Source organism: Merops nubicus, unplaced genomic scaffold, assembly GCF_000691845.1.
Source record: "Merops nubicus isolate BGI_N331 unplaced genomic scaffold, ASM69184v1 scaffold22089, whole genome shotgun sequence".
In the NCBI taxonomy this organism is placed as follows: Eukaryota; Metazoa; Chordata; class Aves; order Coraciiformes; family Meropidae; genus Merops; species Merops nubicus.
The window spans coordinates 24,464-43,520 of NW_008629322.1; the positions used below are offsets into that span (position 1 = coordinate 24,464).

General features: G+C 39.8%; 1 protein-coding gene across 1 annotated transcript in view; it reads left to right on the plus strand.

The window, feature by feature from the left end:
* Nucleotides 1-19,057, plus strand: part of ABCA4 (ATP-binding cassette, sub-family A (ABC1), member 4) — a gene marked incomplete at its 5' end in the record, with an annotated part of 56,818 nt that overhangs the window by 22,561 nt on the left and 15,200 nt on the right. The window contains 16 exons of the mRNA XM_008946965.1: nucleotides 1,914-2,009; nucleotides 4,744-4,921; nucleotides 6,214-6,345; nucleotides 7,061-7,200; nucleotides 8,024-8,161; nucleotides 8,400-8,587; nucleotides 9,209-9,299; nucleotides 9,916-10,121; nucleotides 10,538-10,586; nucleotides 11,098-11,339; nucleotides 11,759-11,883; nucleotides 13,136-13,234; nucleotides 14,217-14,406; nucleotides 16,513-16,607; nucleotides 17,711-17,743; nucleotides 18,901-19,006. Coding sequence (XP_008945213.1) covers nucleotides 1,914-2,009; nucleotides 4,744-4,921; nucleotides 6,214-6,345; nucleotides 7,061-7,200; nucleotides 8,024-8,161; nucleotides 8,400-8,587; nucleotides 9,209-9,299; nucleotides 9,916-10,121; nucleotides 10,538-10,586; nucleotides 11,098-11,339; nucleotides 11,759-11,883; nucleotides 13,136-13,234; nucleotides 14,217-14,406; nucleotides 16,513-16,607; nucleotides 17,711-17,743; nucleotides 18,901-19,006 — 2,108 coding nt within the window. The remainder of the gene's footprint in view (nucleotides 1-1,913; nucleotides 2,010-4,743; nucleotides 4,922-6,213; nucleotides 6,346-7,060; nucleotides 7,201-8,023; nucleotides 8,162-8,399; nucleotides 8,588-9,208; nucleotides 9,300-9,915; nucleotides 10,122-10,537; nucleotides 10,587-11,097; nucleotides 11,340-11,758; nucleotides 11,884-13,135; nucleotides 13,235-14,216; nucleotides 14,407-16,512; nucleotides 16,608-17,710; nucleotides 17,744-18,900; nucleotides 19,007-19,057) is intronic.

The window sequence follows — 19,057 nt, forward strand, 5'->3', positions numbered from 1 at the left end:
GAGGGACCTCAACAGGCTGGAGAAAATGGCTTTATGTGAACCTTACAGAGTTCAGCAAAAGTAAATGCATAATACTGTCTCTGGGATGGAATAGCTCCACAGGATAATACAGACTGGCCACCACCTGGATGGCAGGCAGTTTTGTAGAAAAGGTCTCGTTGTCAACATGTTGAACATAAGCCATCAAGCATGCCTCAGTAGTCAAGAAGACCAGATGCATCCTAAACTTCATTAGCAAGAGTATAGATAGCCATCAGTGCAAGCAAAGTAATTATTCCTTCTTAGTCAGCACTTGGGAGACTTCATCCGGAGTACTACGTTGTCCAGTTTGGGGTTCCTCACTAAAAGGAAGACATAGAGTTACTGAAGGGAGCTCGGTAAAAAGCCACCAAGTTGATTAGGAGATGGAGCATGTAACAAATGAGGAGATGCTGAAAAGAGTTGGGCCTGCTCAGCCTTAAAAGAGAAAGCTAAGGTAGATGTGACTAGTGGAAGCATGAGAGGCAGCTGATGTAAGCTGCAAAACAGGAATTCTGATCCAATATAAGAAAATAAAATACTGTAAGGGTAGATAGAACAGTGGAACAAGTTGTTTCAAAAGGTTGTGAAATCTCTTTTTGAGATAGTCACTGTGATCTGCATTTGCCCTGTTTCTCAAGGATTACACTGGAGAGCTTTGGAAGTCTTTTCTGATCTAAATTATTTCATTATTATCTCAGCTAGCCTGAGCGTGCTGATATTTCTTTCATCCTCTCTAGAAAACATTGCCTGGGGTTTTCTCAAGCAGAGACAGTTGGAAAGGTCATTTCTGGCTACTTTCTATGTAGGAGGCATGTGATTCTTACCTATTTGAAGAACTAAGACTCTTCAGTGCCTCAGTTTACATGAACTACTGTAGAATTTTCCCCACTCCTATCTTCCATCCAAGTGTGATACTAAGCATTTCCTTCAGTTATTGTAATTGGTTAATGTGTTGGGAAGAAAACAGGATAAGAATATGTCAGGTGAGGTAAATGCACAGCTGAAAATGAAGCTGAACTGGCAAATTACCTTGTTACTTCCGAAACTGACTTCTATCAGTGCACTTTTATATCCCCTGCTTTGCCATTTAGGTGACATGATGAACTTGTTCACATTGCTATTTGTGCCCCAGGTAATTTTATACAGTTTTATGGGCTAAAACGTCTTAGAGCAAAAGGTTATGGTGAAATTTCACGATAAAATTAAGTCCTAGGCCACCTGATAAATTATACTTGTGCTAGTTGCACTCTAGGCTGCCAGCTTGAATTTGTGCCAGGTAAAGAGTTCATCCAGGGGCTCCCTTTTCTTACATCACTGTTCTTCCTGCCTTAAAGGCTGTCCCCATTAGTGATTTTATGTCTCTGTTTTCTTTCATGGCGGCAGGTCTAAGACCAAATCAGAAAGCCAGAAATTCTTGTATAAAAGTTAACACCAGCTGATTCATTCCAGCCTAGAACTGGTCTCTTAATATATGTAGCAGTTTGCTTTTCCTTTAACCTTTTCGTTTTCTTTTTCTTCCTCTCACTCACAGTAAGTCTGGGAAGTGTTTGTATGGCCTTTCTCTATATGTGGTGAAGAATTTGGTCTAGCGCTGCATGGACAAAATATAAACCATGTACCTAATATTAGTCAGAATCTTCCTCTTTGAGTCTATAATTGCAAAATTGTCAATCGTTGTCCTTAAATGTCTGTTCCTGACATGTGAAGCAGGTTTAAAACTAGATGGCTTAGAGTGCTGTGTTCCTAACCTGAGTGTTAACTGATGATTAATGCTCCTGGAAAGCCCAGGCTTAGGACTACCCTCGCTTCCTCATAGCCCCTCTAGAGATAAGGAGAAAAAAAGTTTTATTAATTGTTGGCTACTTTTGGTTTTTTTATAGAAAAAAGTCCAGAGTCAGAAGGCTGTGTGGATCAGAAGGCCACGGAAGGGGAGAAAAATGAAAGCAGAACAAAGAAATCTGAAGAACCTGAAAAGCCAGAAGAAAAGAGTGACAACCAGAGGGAGAAGGATGGTAAAAACAAACAATGTAAACACAAACGAGAAAAAGAAACCGGCGAGCAGGGGAAGCCTAAGACAGATGTCCAGGACAAAGATGAAATTAATAGTAAGGAGAGAGAGCAACCTGAGTAATTCTGAGATACTCTACTCATTGTACTTCATAATAAACTAGATGTAGGAATGATTGGAGTCAAGCTACAAGAGCCAAGCAGGCTACAAAGGGTGGCATATAACTGCCAGAGCTAAGCTCAAAGAGGCACCGATTCTCCCAGCTGCCCTCTTACTGATTGCTCTACATTCACAACCCCTTAGAATGTGTTAGTCACCACACATAAGAGAGCTGCCTTCCAGAAGAGCTCTGTAGCTTGTTTTTTATTGTGCAAATGTGAGCTGTTTCTATGGCAAATTAGTATTCATGTTGAGGGAAGCCTCAGAGACCCATACATTGACTTCTTGGAATTAAACAGAAACATGACTTCAGTAACAATACTTATGCTGAGAGGAATGTTTTTTCTCCCAGCACTCCTTTTTTTTTTTTTTTTTTGTTGGGGGGAAGGGGTGCTGTCTTTAGTGTGTCTTACGTATGGCTTTTCCCTGTGTACAGAAAGACTGGTTTCAAATGCGTTTATCTGAAGTGCTCTGTATGTCTGTCTGCAGTCTTTTCTAGTGGCAATATCAGCCACCACCTAAAAATTCCTGAATGACCTCGTTGTTTTCAAGTTCCAGTGTCGTCTTTTGTGGGAAGCCAGAGGAGTTTTCTGCATGTGATGCTCAGAGGAATGCATGTGGATTCTGTAGCAAAAGTAACCGCTACAGGCACCTCTAAGCCCACTGAATGTCTTGAAAAGCTAGAGATAAAAGTGGGGTCAGCGGAGCTCCCTCACGTAGGCACTGAAAACATGCATTCAGAGTGAATGGAAACAGGACAGGACTTCAAAAGGAAAAAGACAGGCACAGGGCAAAGGTTACTGCAGCCAATCTTCTCCTAGTACTGCCTTATCTTTTTGGTGCTCTACTCGTCAGTTCCCAGGGTCCACCTGCTCCACGGCCACAGAGGAAGGGCTTTGCCTGTCACTGCACAAAAAAGTCTGCCTTCTCTTTCAGCAAGCCACACAGGAACTGGGAAATATGGAGAAGCCAAGAGCAGACCTGATATGGTTCAAGGACACGGTTTCTAAAATGGCTTCATACAGGAGCTAGTGCTTCATGTAAGAGTAACGAGGTGGGAAACACAGAGTAGCTCTAATGGCTTAAGTCTAGTGCAGTCCAATGCTAGCGCCGATTAGCAGAGCGGGGCAGACACACTGTATATCTGTCCTAATTTCTTGATATGTTTTAAGTAGTGTTTTCACCAGAATCCTATCCAGATCCTCCACAAATGCTGCCACCTCTGAAAAAAAGACCTAAATGACCCAAACTGGGTCCCAGTTTGGGAATAGGAACAGAATGGAGAAATATGAATCAAAAAAAAAAAAAAAAGGGAGCTCCATACTCCACCAGTGTCCTTCAGGTGGTGCAAAGCAGAGAGTGGGGGAGATCCTCAAAGAATTTGCCTCAGAACTTATCAGTACATCTTACAGGCAAATATGAATTGAGCTTGTGACACAGATAAAACCAGGGCTGACACCTCAATTGCCAACATATGTGTAACTATCTAGCCAATACAGGGATGTTTGTATTTTCCCACTAAGGAAACCTAGATTCCTTCACAAAGCAAAAGAAAAGTTTGTCATAAACACTATTTTCTCTAAAATTAGTAACTTTGTTTCAGCTGCTCTGTAGTACACACAGCCCTCTCATGTACAACATATTTGTGACTTTTTCCTGAGTATTGTTTATAATGACAGTCATACAAGCCACTGCTGGAGGTGGGGCTGGCTTCACGCAGATGGCATTGGCTGCTCTCCACACAGGCCTGCTGGGTAGCGAACAATTAAGTAAACTGCAGTTGCAAAACAAGCCTCCCTACAAAGCCTTAAGCGTTCTGTGTAAACAAAAGTGGACAGGGTCTTTAGTTTAAATTTCTCAACTCCCATAATTCACATTGCCGGAGGGCTTAATTTACTTCAAAGGAAGTTTGTTTTGTCTAGAAGCTGATGCAATAAAACATCCTGATGGTGCTATTTACAACAATGCATTTTTAATCTTGAGAGAAAGCCATTCCATGTAGTGATCATGTTAGGTACTGCCTAAGTCTTGAGCTGGCCTCAGCAAGGGGGTAAATTTCACCTACCATGATTAAAGGCAAATGTGGGGTTTTTTTAAAGCATCATGGTAAAAGAATGCACAGCTGGGCAGATTATTTGAATGGCAGATTTCAGCCTGGCTAGAAAGGCAACCTGCTGCTTGTTTAATGTAATCTCTCAGCCTATCTATGTAGCTACAGACAACAAGCCCAAATAATCTTCCTGCTACACAACAAAAACAGAAAGCATGTTAAGCTTTACCTGATGCAATGAGTTACCCCTCACAAACCATTACAGTTCTGGGCTCTGCGTCTCCTGTCATTGGTACGTGAGTGAATCTAAATTGTGCTGCAGCTGGAAGTTTTACTTCAGTTTGCTACTGGTGTGGCTGGAGAATCTGGCCCAGGCACAAGATGCTGTGTTTTATTGGGTATGTGCTGTTGCTTCTGCACTTACTAATGTGCCATCACCAGAACTGGGATTAAAATAAGTGCTTTTCATTCTCTTTTTTTCATTCTTGATTTCTTGCCTTCCAAGTAAATACCTTCTTTGAGCCTGAGCCAACAGGATTGATTCCAGGAGTGTGCATTCAGAACCTGGTGAAGATTTTTGCGAACAGGCCCCAGCCAGCAGTAGATGGAATAAATATTACTTTTTATGAGGGCCAGATCACAGCCTTCCTTGGTCACAACGGAGCAGGAAAGACAACCACCATGTAAGTATATTTTAGAAGAAAAGACCAGTGGTCTTTTGCTCTGTCCTGAGAAGCAGCCTTCTCTGTTTTTACTGTTTGCTTGTCTCTCTACCACCCGTGCAGCTGGCTTGACGTGCTACATCAAGCTATTTCCAGACAGGGAAATGCTGCCTCTAGGCAAAGGGAAGACATCCTGGATTAGCTAAGGAGGGAGGCGATGCATGACACAAACAAGTGAAAGTCTAGAGAGAAAGAAGCAATTCTCTCCCCCAGAGTTGATTTCCCATGGCCAGACTCCTCATAGGTGATGCAGTAGAACGATCTTCTGACTGAAAGAGCTGAAGATTTGAAAGCCACCCCATTCCACATGTTCTTGGTTTCTCTGTTTAACTGGCTTTGTCAGTCACATTTTTTTGTTTGTGTGCAAAGGCATAAAGAATATGGGCCCTCTTTAGACAAAATGGCTACATATATGCAAGATCTATGTCCAGATTAAAATATTCCTCTGGTCCTAGAACTCTAGCATCTCAGGAAGCTGGACTTTAGGAACATTTAATTTTCTTTATGCAGAACTTTATTTGGTAAAATAAGATTAATTGCTGAACAAAACATTTAATGAGTCTGTGGTAAGTTCAACAAATGTTGAAATAATTGAAGTGTTCCACGATGATTTTTCGCAGCAGAGCACTTCAGGTTTTTTAATTAAAAAAGCCCTTTATTTCAAATGCACTTTAAATGGCTTTTTAATTTTAATTGTTCTGCAATAAATGTTTGACCCAAAATAAAAATATTCTATTCTCCTAACTAAAACTATTGCTTTAAAATTTTCAGACCTGAAAAATCCTTTATTTATCCAAATCTAGTAACACATTCCACCTGTTTGCAACATAACATTGGTCCCCCTGCCATTTTATAGAAGATAAAGATGTAGGGCATGAGTTGATGTGGCTGGAGACCTCAAACCATTATTCTCTATCTTGTTCCTGGTGAGCTTCATTTTAGATCCATTCATACATAGGGATGATGTAACATGCTGAACTGACTACTCTAAAACAGAGTAGCTGCCTAAACCAGTTTTTTAATGCAGGCCAGAATCATAAAGAGAATTGTGTCAAAAATTACATTAGCAGATCCAAAGATTCTCAACTGTAGCAGGGCAAGACTATTTCTGTGTATGCTTTTTTAACTGAAGTTTTCATCAAGGCCCACAGTAAGAAGTCATCATGCTCCATCTAGTGGAACCATGGAATGTGTCTTCCTAATCTGGCAGAGAAAGATAGGGGAGTGGGAATTACCTCATTTTATTTTCCCAGGTCGATACTGACAGGCCTCTTCCCACCCACCTCTGGAACTGTGCTGGTTGGTGGCCTGGATATCCGGACTCATATGGACTCCATTCGACACAGACTAGGCATGTGTCCTCAGTACAACATCTTATTCAATCAGTAAGTCTCATTCCACACTAGCTTTAAGAATAAGGGTCCCAGTCTGCATGCTTGACACAGCCCCAAACCTGTGTGGTTTCTTTTAATATACTGTCAGTAGATACATCTCAGAGGCACTTCTCCAGCTCTTAACACTTGAGTCTTAACACTTGAGTAAGGTAGGTGTTCTCTTAATCTAGTAGAAATCTCCTGCATTGTTTAGCTGAGAACAAAAGTTCCCAGGGAAAATGACAGTGCTCCTGGCATTGATGTTTCCTGTTGGTGTGTGCTAGCAGGAGTTCAGCCTCAGGATTCATGCACTATAATTAAAGCCTCCTAAAGCAAAACAATCTGAGCTGATAGTGCAGTAGCAGGTTGGTTTTACACCCATTTTGCACTACCACCTGACCATTTACTACCTTCTCAGGTGTTTTTCAGCTTCACTGCCATCAATTTCTGTTCATCTCAACAGCACTCTCCCTTCCCTCCCAGCTACATTAGTTCCCATTTTATTCCCATAAATGGAAGCTTGATGGCTGCTATACCTGTTCCTGTAGTAGCAGGTTCTGCTTTGAAAGTGTGTTGATCCCAAAGATATGTGATCCAGATTTAGGGTAAAGCAGCTTCTCTTCCTCTAGCAAGATAAACCTAGAGTGAATTTATTGCTGCTTGGGGGAAAAAAAAAATCTGCTTATTCATTTAAATTGCATTGGTGCCTTTCTGTCTGATTTCACAGGCTTACTGTAGCAGAGCACATCTTGTTTTACTCTCAACTGAAAGGGAGATCCAGGGATGAAGCTGCGCAAGAGTTGGAAACAATGCTAGAAGACATGGGCCTCACACATAAAAGAGATGAAGAGGCTCAGAATCTGTCAGGTGCCCACAGGATTGTTCTAAGACTTTTTTTCTCTGATGCCTTTTCTTTGGTTTTGGACAGTTATTGTTTGAACTACATGTTTGAGGCCATGTTCTGACACACCACTGTGCACTGGGGAGTACTCAAAGAGTAAATGGGACTGTACAAATAGTAAAGATGGCACAACCCTGTCCCTAAAGTTTCTGTTTTTTACAAGTATACAATAAATTCAAATATATTTAAGGCTGTTATTTTTGAATGAGCATATAAAAAAAAAAAAAAAAAGTCAATGTGAGAAAGAAATATACAATGCTCTATTATTTCAAGAGAAATGAAATATTATACTATCATGCTGCTCCACAGCTTGGATCAGAACTCTGTAATGTCGTATTATTTGGTAGGATTTATATCTTTCATTCTAAAGGTACAAATACACATAGCGTATTTGAAGACATTTCACTTTCAGAAGCTCATTTGAATAAAAAGCCAGGTGGTCTTACACTACTCTGTCCTGAATGCAACTGTCAAAGATGGTTAGCATTGCATGAGAGCATGAAAATCTCATATCTTCCTGCTTTTGCTACTGGCAAGGAGCAGAAAATGCAACTAACAGATGAAAAATCTATTATAAAAACTAATAAGAATTTGATCAAACTGCTCTGAAATTCAGGGGGAAAATGTGATTATTGATTTAGCTTTGCAGACATATTTTATGTGTTGAAGATACAAATATGAAGCTGTGTTTTCTTTTATTTGTATTAATTTGTTCCCACATAGAAAAGCCATTACATCCCTGCAACTGAATGTAACTCATACTCTTTGGATGTGTCTGTCCTCCGGTAGGTGGAATGCAAAGAAAACTGTCTGTTGCCATTGCTTTTGTGGGTGAAGCAAAAGTAGTAGTCTTGGATGAGCCAACTTCTGGAGTTGATCCATATTCCAGGCGATCTATCTGGGATCTTCTGCTGAAGTATCGTTCAGGTAACAGGTGTGAGGGTGGACATTGTTGGGTTTTTTTCAAAACCTGTCATAGATGCAGCATATGCCTGCTATACAAATTGTCATGAGTAGTGGGATACGAATACAAACTTAATAAGATTTTGGAACAGAACCTAGCTTTGGTGCAGAAAAAACTCTGCATTAATTGCCAAAAAACTAAGCACACTTTTGAGTTCCAGAGAGAATTCATGCTTTGAACATTGCTCCTTTTTCCTTCTAGGCAGAACCATCATTCTCTCAACCCATCACATGGATGAAGCAGACATCCTTGGAGACAGAATAGCCATCATATCCCAAGGGAAACTCTTCTGCTCAGGCTCTCCTGTATTCCTAAAGAACTGCTTTGGGTCTGGCTTCTATCTCACTCTTGTTCGCAAGATGAAAACCACCAGAACTGGAAGGGCTATGGTAAGTATGTGGCTCCCTCCCTGCACATGGATTCTGAAGAACACTTTTACACTCCTGCAGTCATGCACTGCACCAAGGTAGAAAGCAGTTAAGTGCTGCCTGAGCCTGTGTACAAAACTGGCAGTCAGATAGGTGAAAATAACAGGTGGCCATGAAGCATTCAGTATAGTTCACTCTTGTCAGTTTGCAGGTCTTTCTGATGCTTGCTTTTGCAGTATACTGGTTGTAAGCACTATGTAGTCTAGTAACTAGCTCAGGTACCAGAAGAGACTACATTTATCCATAGCTAAACCAGCCTAACTTGAGGATCAGGGATCTGGATTCTTTCTGCTGTTAGCACTGCTTCCAGTCTTAGTAGCAACGTGATCCGTATACTCGTGGCCACTGCTGATGACATTTCCCTAGATGTTTTGCACACCATTTCAGACAGATATGCTTTGTGCAGGGGGATTTGTTTTCTGCATTGCTTAATCCAGTCCTCAGATGAGTTTCAGTATAATATGTTCAAGATGCTCCAGATATGACAGTTTTCACTGACTCAAGCCGTTCAAAGGTTGACAACCCTTGCATCCTGTTTTGCATGCACTTTCATCTTTCTATCTTTCATCTTGTCCACGCTAGTCATTTTGTAGCTGTGGATCTCAGTGCTCCTGCTCCTGCTCCAGCTGTGCACCCAGGGACCAAGAAGTAGTTCCAGAGCAGGAACTGGATGGTAAGAAGCTGGGATTGGTTTGGCATTCCAACACATAGTTATGTCTCCTGTTATGCTGCAATCCCATCTTACAGATCAATGCTGCTGGGACCCACTTCTTTAGTACTTGTCTAACACCCGTATCATATTCTAGCGTGACCTTTGTTAAGGTTGCTTCGTGACTTTTCTTACCACTGCACCTTTTTGATGTATATGTGGTCTTAGATACAGATGATAAACTGGGAGTTTGTGTGCTTTAGAAGTATAGGCTGAGTTTTTAACTACTCAGCACCTAAATGTGAGATTTGTTAATAAAAACTAAAGCTTATCTAGAGCAAAGGACATTGGCTCTCTCAGAAAAAGTAATTTTGGCTTTCCTGCATAAGAGAAGAACTTATATAGATATTCCTGAAGATTTTGTTATGCTTTATTAACAGACCTGAAATAGTTCCCTGTTACATAGTTCCAGAGCATAATTAGCAACATAGCCCAGTCTAGTACAGAATTAACTGGGATATCTGTGAGTTATGTAATAGAGAAGTCACCTTTTGTAAAGTGCAAACAACAGCTTTTGAAATCATGTTTGCTTAGCATGGGTAAATATTAGTTCTTTGAGCACTGTTTTGACTTTTCACAGGAGATCTGAAGGAGCTAGCAGAAGTAATTCATCATCATATCCCAGAAGCAAAATTAATTGAAAACATTGGTCAGGAACTCACTTACCTTTTGCCCAATAAACACTTTAAACAGCGATCATATGCTAGTCTCTTCAGAGAACTGGAGGAAACATTGGATGACCTGGGTCTCAGCAGTTTTGGAGTTTCAGACACACCACTTGAAGAGGTAACAAGTAGACTAAAATACCTGCTGCTCTTATGATTAGTCCCAAAAACGTTTTCTGAGACAGTTCCTGTTCTTAAACATGTAATCTTACTAATTCCTTATGCCCCTGTCAAAACTTGGCCAGATATGCTCTGGCACTCTCAAAGTCTTGGCATGGATGTAGAGAAAGGATCTAAGCCCTACTTCATGTTAGCCTTGTGAAGCATGACTCACCAGTCTGAAATTTGTACCTCAGTTTGTTCCTTTATTTTCTGAGATATTCCGTAAGGTACCTCCAACTGTGTAATAAGCAGGAGTACTGAAAAGGTATCTACATTTTTTTTCCTTTTACATTAAAGGATGATGTTTGGTGTTCTAGAAGTCAGGTTATTGTACCTGTTCTATTCCTAACTGGGAGATCTATTTGTCTATGGCAGGTTTTCCTAAAGGTCACAGCAGAAGCTGACCCTGGAATTCAAAAAGCAGGTATAGATCCATGAATCAGTCTTTGATAAACTTTTCTTGGGACTGCTCTGTATTCTGAATGCCAAGTCAAGAAGAGCCTCAGACCCTTCAGTCTTTGTATGGTGTTCTTGCCAAAATAAATGTGGTCAGCAAATATCTGTTTCTAGGGGGTGACAGGATATCTGAGAAACAAGATGAAGTCAACAGAAAGACTTTTATTTAGATTGGATAAGGTTCTTAACTAGGTAAATAGAAGTGGAGTGTCAAGCTCCTAGATGTCAATGATTTTAGTAGTTTTAGAAAAAGTACTTTGCTGACCGTTAGTCCATAAACTACATACATGATTAACTTATTCATCCTGCTGAGTAAAAGTGTTAACCTATATGATGCCACTAGATACAATCACAGTGCAACAGTCATAATTAAAGCAATGTGATATATCTGGTAAAACCTGGAGCTCACTAAACTGTTTGTGCTACCTTCATATGTGGAGGATAAAGTGTTTTCTTTGCCTCTTTTCATCTTAACCTAGGAGACACTCAAGAAAATGGTTCTACTCTTGGCAAAACTTCTGCTGAGAACAAGCCAGCTGAACAAACTGCACTGAAAACTAATGACACTTCTCGAATGCCAGTAGGCATAACAGGAGATCAAAATGAAGGCAGAGGATCCCGCCAGTATAAAGGGTTTGAGCTTGTAAATCAGCAGATCAAAGCACTGCTCATCAAACGGTTCCACCATGCCTCCCGCAGCCACAAGGACTTCCTAGCCCAGGTACAGAGACTGACTTGTGCTGTTCTACACCCTCTCACAACATTCTCAGTGCTGCCTATGAGGTGTCTAAAGCCACGTCTATACAAAGCAACAAAGGCAAGTGTCCCCAGCTGTTATAATTGTGATTCCAGCTCTTCCACCTCCTGTTCTTTTTGCCTACAGTCTATCACACAAACCAAGTTCATGATTCCATTACTACCAGCCCAGAGTTGTATTTTTCATACAATGCAGTCCTCTGACAACCAGAATCTTAATTGAAAGCATTGGAAATTAACTTTTTAGTGTTCAGGAACTAAACCAGATCTGATCTTTGTGCTCCTGCCATCCCTCCTTTGTTTATGTATATTATGAGATGTGTATAGTGTCACTGTACAACATGTATCTAATAACCTAATGTGATGTTTTTGTGTTCCCTGTAGATTGTTCTACCTGCTAGTTTTGTGTTGCTGTCCTTAATACTTACAGTCATCATTCCTCCATTTGGAGAATATCCTGCCTTAACCTTACACCCTTGGATCTATGAACAACAGTTTACTTTTTTCAGGTAAGAGGAATCACTGACTAAAAGTACATCTGTCATACATACAACCTTTTCTCCCTAGAGTTCAGGATCATGGGGCCCTATCTTACTGGGTTTTCACACTATGTACTATAAAAAAAAGGATTAACTCCACTGGAATCAGCCGATTTAAAATAGCATGATATCGGTGCAAGTGGAGAATACAGCTGCTTGTATGTCTAACCAACAGTCATTCAAATATCCTGCTGTCTTTGGTACTCTCCAAAGTTTTCCTACCTCAACAGTTAAAAAGTTACATATCCTGCCTAACAGGAGATCCAGGACAATAAGAAACCCAGCTGTTTCTGACATGCCATTGAATTACTCCTATGCTAATAATCTTAGAGAACAATGAGATTCAAGCCTATGTGCTGACGTACAGTAGATTTACGTATAGTTAGTACAGTATTTGGGAATAGTTATGGAAACAAAATGAAAGCAGAGACTCATGTTTTATTAATGCTTCTGCTTTTTTTTGGTCTACTAGCACTTTGTCTCATTTCACTCCTCATAGAAGCTTGAGTTCTGCTCTTTCCAGGTCACTGCACAGTTCCTTTGTGCACTTGCTTCACCTTCACTTCCACGTATTCTGAAGCTGAACTTGCACCAAGTCAAAATGTGTGCAATGCAGAGGAAATCTATAAACAATGTTTGTCTGACACTGGATAGCAGAAAGCAGCAAAACTGAGTGCAATGATCTTGAAGCATCTTCCTTGAGTTTCATACTGAAAATCCACACAAAATGTTAATTAAATTTACATGTGGTAGCAAGTGGAGCTGAGTTTGATATTCATAATTGTATAACACAATGCTAGCAATATTCTGTAGTCTAATGTTACTAGTTTGTTAGTTGCAGACATTTCACTGTTAGCAACATTGTTTCTTTGGCCTCAGCAAATGTAAATGACATTTTTCATCATGTGATTACTAAGTGTGACAGAGCTGAGAGGGTAGAATGGTGGAGTCAAGACATTTTGGAGAATATGTCTTGGAATATAGGACTATGTCAGAAGTCATGCTTTAATATTAGGAGAAAAAAGACAATTGCTTTAGCCTGTTAAGATCTGAGAAGGTTCTGGGGTTTTGCATAAATAAAGAAAATCGTTGAATTTTCAGCATTTGGAAAGAGGCAGTTGGTTCATCCATATGGCTGTCCTTCACCAGTTGCTATGGGTATTCCAGTACAATATTTTGGAAAAAAAAAAATTATCAAGAAAGTTCTACCTTATTCCCTTAGCAATGAGCGTCCTGGCAGTGAGCAGTTGGTCTCCCTCACTGATGCTTTCTTGAATAAACCAGGATTTGGAAATCGCTGCATGAAGGATCAGCCTCTTCCGTAAGTTGCTAATCTCTCTTGAATGAGGTTTCTAGCAGGGTATTACTAATGGAACCTGAATGAAACAAGAATTAATTGGCTTATCTTTTCACTAGAGCAAATGCTTCAAATATGTTGTTGACAATAATATATAATATCTGGTCAAAAGTAAAAACCAACAAGACAATAATGCCACTGGATTGAGAACGATTTACAGTGCTCAATGGGACTAGCTGAAAAACCAGCTCATGTAGCGTTATATTTAGAATCAAGCAACCTTGAAATTTATGTCAGTAGGCTGGTTGGCTAAGACCCAAATCTTCACAGCTGCCCTGGCATTTTCATGGGTAAGTCCCCTCAGGTTCCTCCTGTTCCCACTGGTGTGTTTGGAATCAATAGCTTCAGCAATGTCTCAGACTGTGAAGTAGCAACAGGACTGTCTCTATGATATGAAGCTACTCTCACTCTGAAGTGAGGACAATATTGGTAGAGCCCTCCTTGTGAGTCCTGCTTTGGAGGCATTTGTCACTGGCATGCTATGCTTTGCCATTTTTTCCTTTTCTCCTGTCTCTCTCCCTGTCATGATTCTTCTGGCTGTCCTCTCCTCTCTCTTCTCCTTCCTCTCCTCTGCCTGGTACAGCAGGAACGAAGAGGACAATGAAAAACAAAGAGAGAAAAGGTGCTTCATGAGCAAGGAAAAATGTAGTTTCTATGCAAAGATATCTGTCCACTGTAGATTGCATGTGTACTAATGGTCAGACAAAGTCTCCTTGTTCCTTCAGTGTCCTATCTGTAAGCTGAAGACAGTAAACTTGGCAGAGATGTGGAGAGAGATTATATTTCTTCATGTTTACCAAGTACCGTAAAATTTTCTTATTATTCATAACTCACAGGATAAGGGGCTGAGCGGAGAATGTCTATGGAGAGCATTGTGGTGTTGTGGATTTGTGAGTTCCCATGAACTGTATTTCTGAACAGTATAATAGTCTGCTCCTCTACACAGGAACTACCCTTGCAACAATATGCCAACTGCCTGGAACATACCTGCTGTTCATCCTAACCTAAGCAGCCTTCTCCTGAGCCAGAAGTGGAGCCCTGAGAATCCTTCACCTTCCTGCAAGTGCAGCACTCACAAGAAACTCACTATGCTGCCAGAATGCCCTGCAGGTGCAGGAGGCCTCCCGCCACCACAGGTTGTGTCCCTGTGTCATAAAGCTTCATAGAAAAGTTTCATGGCAAGTGCTGGAAGAAAGATTAGCATATAAATATCTTGCTATGATGATATACGCAGAAGTAACCAAGTAAACTTTTTTAAGGGAGCAAGGATTGCTGGTATTTGGAATTCAGTTCCAAAGGTATTGGTAAAGCTTGCACGTTTGAATGAAATTTGACTGCTATTTTCATCCAAATTGCAAAATTTTCTTATAGACAAAAATCACAAAATCTTTAACAATTTATCAAATAACTTCTAAAAAATATACTTGCCTCAAAGAATTCTATTTAGAAGACAGCCTTTCTTTAAAGAAGGGAAGGGAAGGTGGGAGAAAGAAGGAAGGAAGAAAAGAAAAAGTGTCATGATTTTGAAAAACATGGAGTGGAGTCATATCACTAAAAATGGATGAGTTTATATTAAGTCTATCCTAAATAATTATTTTTTAATAATAATTGTCATTTCTCACAACATGTCTTTTGGTTCCATTGCTAGAAAGTAAGTACTAAGCTATCAAAACAGATGCTTGTAGGTGTGTAGAAGAAGATGAGCAATTTAATAACCATTGATGTGCCATGGAAAAGAGATGAGGGCTACATCCCCACCTGTTCCCATGAATGATCATAGTGGTGCCATTGATAAAAGGTGCTTGCTTTTTTGAAGGAGTATTATAGCCTGTTGGTGTTCACATTTTCTAAATGTTTTCCTAACAAGTTAAGGAAAACAAAACTGCAGCCACTGTCACTCCTTAATTTAACATATCACCGTGCACACTGTTCAGTTTTAATATTCCTGTTTGCCAGGCTGCACACATTAGAATTATTTCAGTAATTTGGCTAGTTTTAACACTGATGCCACAAGCTTAATCAATTTCTGAATCCAAACCAGTGACACAATCTCTTAAAAATACTGATTCAGCTTGCTTTGGTTTCTCTGTCACTATTCACAAAAGAAGCAAAGCTGGTTTAAATATCTGTAGAATTTCTGTCTATGAAGCAAAATAATAAAGAGGTTATATTCTGACCTTATTCACAGCATCCCAAGTTATTTATGATTTCCAAGTAATTCCTGTCCAACTGGCTGCCAAAGTTGCATGCCAGTGTATTTGAGAGGGAAGTATAGTCTAAAACTTCAATTCCAAGTAGGATGCAAAATTTGGTTTTGGGGAGTCTAGTCCTGTAAGGGAATTGTGTCTATTAGAATATTCTAGCGATAATTTTGCAGGATATGATACTTTTATATAACTTGTCAGGAAGAGTTCACATTTGAGTCTCCAGGGAAGCAACAGTATGTAAATAATTGTGTGTCTGAGCATAGACACCTCGTTTAATGAAGGCACTGTGAGGGTGCAACCAGTCTTCCTGTGTATTGTCTAGAATGTCTAGACACCTGAAGTGTATTTTCCGTGTCACCTGTGGACAAATGTAGGAACTTCTGCAAAGTTCATTAGGTCATTTCAGGTTGCAAGCTTTGCCATCTGAAAATGCCCAGGAAACTTTTTAAGTATATTCTGCCTTGAGATAAACACAGCAAGTCTGAGGTCTTGTGTTTCATAGTGACCCTCTATTTGCAAAAGACTCATAAAAGCATCGTGTGACATCATTTTCATTGGGAAAAAAAAAAAAATTAAAAAGTAATTTTTATTCAAAATATCTGAAGTGCTAGTGAAGGTGAAGTTTTCATGTGAATTTTTACTTCAACTTGCTAAATAGTAGAAACTACTTTATCTTCACTGGGACTTCAATTTACTTGAAAAGCTTCCTTCTTTCACAATGAAGAATAAGTCTTGAGCAACCCTGGCCTCTGTTGCAAATAACTTGGGCCGAGCTTCAGAGCGAAGTGCCAGTGTTTTGTGTCAGGCATTGCAACCTTCTGTGATTTCACAATTTCTTCTGAAATCTTAGTAAAGTAAGGATGTTTGGGCTAGAAAGTGAATGACCCACTCTCATTTCAGTGATGCTACAAAACTGCGAAATTCCTGTAAACCAAAGCTATTTTTGTTGTTTTCCTGACAAGCACTTAACAGCTTTAGAGATTGTAAAGTTTACCTTGATTGATTAGTTTTGATTAGTTTTTCTTTTCTTTCCAGAGAGTGCAGCACAGCACAGAAGTTCTTCAGGATCTGACCCACAGAAATATTTCGGATTTTCTGGTGAAAACATATCCCACCTTGATAAAAGGGAGGTAGGGATGAATCTGTCTTTTTTTTTTTTTTTTTTGGCTATTAAATTCTCATTTAATAACATAGCATCTCATTTACCACAGTATTGTGCAGACTTGAGCTTTGTCCATGTTCCTGATGTAAGAATAGGAGATGCTTATTTTAGGGGAGTTAAATTGTTTTAATTATACCTATTTGTATAATTGGGTACTCCTTTATAGGCAGAGCTAAGTTTCAGTGTTGACAGAACATCATGGTAACGGTAACTGCGTCAATGGTGAGAAAACTGGTGCCTCTGCACAGCATGGTGAACTGCCTTCAGGGATACTACTTTGGGTTCATGAAGAGCTGTAGCTACACCAGTGTCGTCATCTGCCTGAGTTAATTATCACTTGCTTCCCAGAAGTGCTAAAGAGCCAAAGGACAATGTTACATAGCTGTATCTATCCTACTGATAGCTCCTCAGCTTGCCTGCGTGTCCTGCATGATGCATCCATGCAGTGTCCTTGGCCTATTCTGATTCAGGCCTTGCTACCTTTTAAATTCCCAGCAGTATTCTTGAAATTCCAATTATATTAGCCATGTGCTGGCTGCTTTTGACTGATTCCTCCCAGGATGTGTCATAATTACTTTAGATACATACACCATACTTTTAAAATCAGTTCATTATGGTTTTAGAATAGAGCCAGTATGTGTCTGTCACTTTAGAAATTTTGCTTATGTCTGGAGATGAATCATGTCAGAAAACAAAACCAAACCCCCAAAAACGCACTGCAGAGAATACTAAAATTCCTTACAATCCCACAGATCAAAGTAATCAACAATTACAAAAGAAAGCAAATAGAGGCACACAAACAAAAAACTCCACCAAACAACAACAACAACAAAAACCCACAAAGAACCAACCAAAAATCACAAACAAAAACTAAAACAAAACAAAAAACACACACACACACAAAAAAAAAAACACAACCAAAACCAAAACAACAACTCACAAACAAAAACTGTCTAGGGGAACTGGCATCTGTAAAGCATAGGAATTCATCTTTCATTTCCATTTAAGCCTGACAATACATTGACTTTGGTTCAGTGCATTAAGACACAGGATTCTCTTTGTCTGTTTCAGCTTGAAGAGCAAATACTGGGTCAATGAGCAAAGGTAAGAAACCAATTCACAGATTATGCTGGTAAATAAAGGAACAATGAATTTCTGTTTCACTGCAGAGCCTTACAATGTTTCTCTGAATGGACAAGGGGAATTGTGGCAGATAGTATAGAACAAAGAGATGTCTTCAGTGGGAAGCAGGTTGGGAGTCAGCAAAGGGTCTTTTTAAAGACAAGGGGTTATATTTGTTTGGACTACCCCTACTAGGATGAAGGCCAGAGGCATACAATGGAACTATCATAGTTTTATTATCTACAAGAGACAGACTAATGGGATCTGAGTTGCAATACAGTACTGCACCACATTGCAATAGTGCTCTGATGCCGCTCTTTTGAAAGTGCAGCAGAAAAATATGAACTCTCCAAGAAAAGGACCTGAGTAGGAAGGAACCTAAGCACCAGCCTATCAAATACAGAAGTTACAACCACGACTTCCCATCCTTGCCCTGAACATGTGCAGTAGTTACAGAACAGATTCCATTAGTGCCCCACGGTTACACAGAGGCAGTAGGTAACCCCAGTATGATCTCTACACTGCAGATACTAAGCTTAGAATGATGACTAATTACCCTGAAGAACATACTTATTTAGTGTTTCATTAGCAGTAGGAATTCACTTCAGAGTTATCAGCTGGATCACTGGCTTCCTTCACAGACTATCTGCTTGTTCATGTGCAAGCATTATGTTCTACGGGATTAGACTTTGGTTCATCTCATGCAATGCTCTTTATCATTATGCAGTACTGGCTGGCACCAGCACTGATGAATGCCTGCCTCTCTCAGAGCAACAGAAATGTCAGCTGAGGTCCACGCTGTCCTCAGTCCTCCATGCTGTCCAAATAGTTGCATGTCAGTTATCTTGGTTTAAAGATTTTGCACTGCAGAAATAACTACTTTCTCCAGATGTTCTTTCTAAGTAATAATCTTCTCAGGAACCTAGCATGAACACCTCAGAAGCTGACAGAACTTCTATTATTTTTAACCACTACAAAGACCCATTACAACTTGTTAACAAAGAATGGAGATTGTCATACCTCAATTATATGATGTATAGAAATCAAGCTTACATTAAGTGGCTTTTCAGTAAATTCCTCAAGGTACAGAGTTTTAGGTCTGTGGTTTAAGTGACTGATGATACTGTTCTCTTTGTTAGATATGGAGGAATTTCTATAGGAGGAAGGCTTCCAGTCCTTCATGTTTCTGGAGATCAAGTTGTCAATTTTTTAAGTGATCTTGGCCGAATGATGAATGTGACAGGAGTAAGTAATTTTTTTGTCCCTTTGCTAAAGAATTGTTTTAAAGCTGAAAGC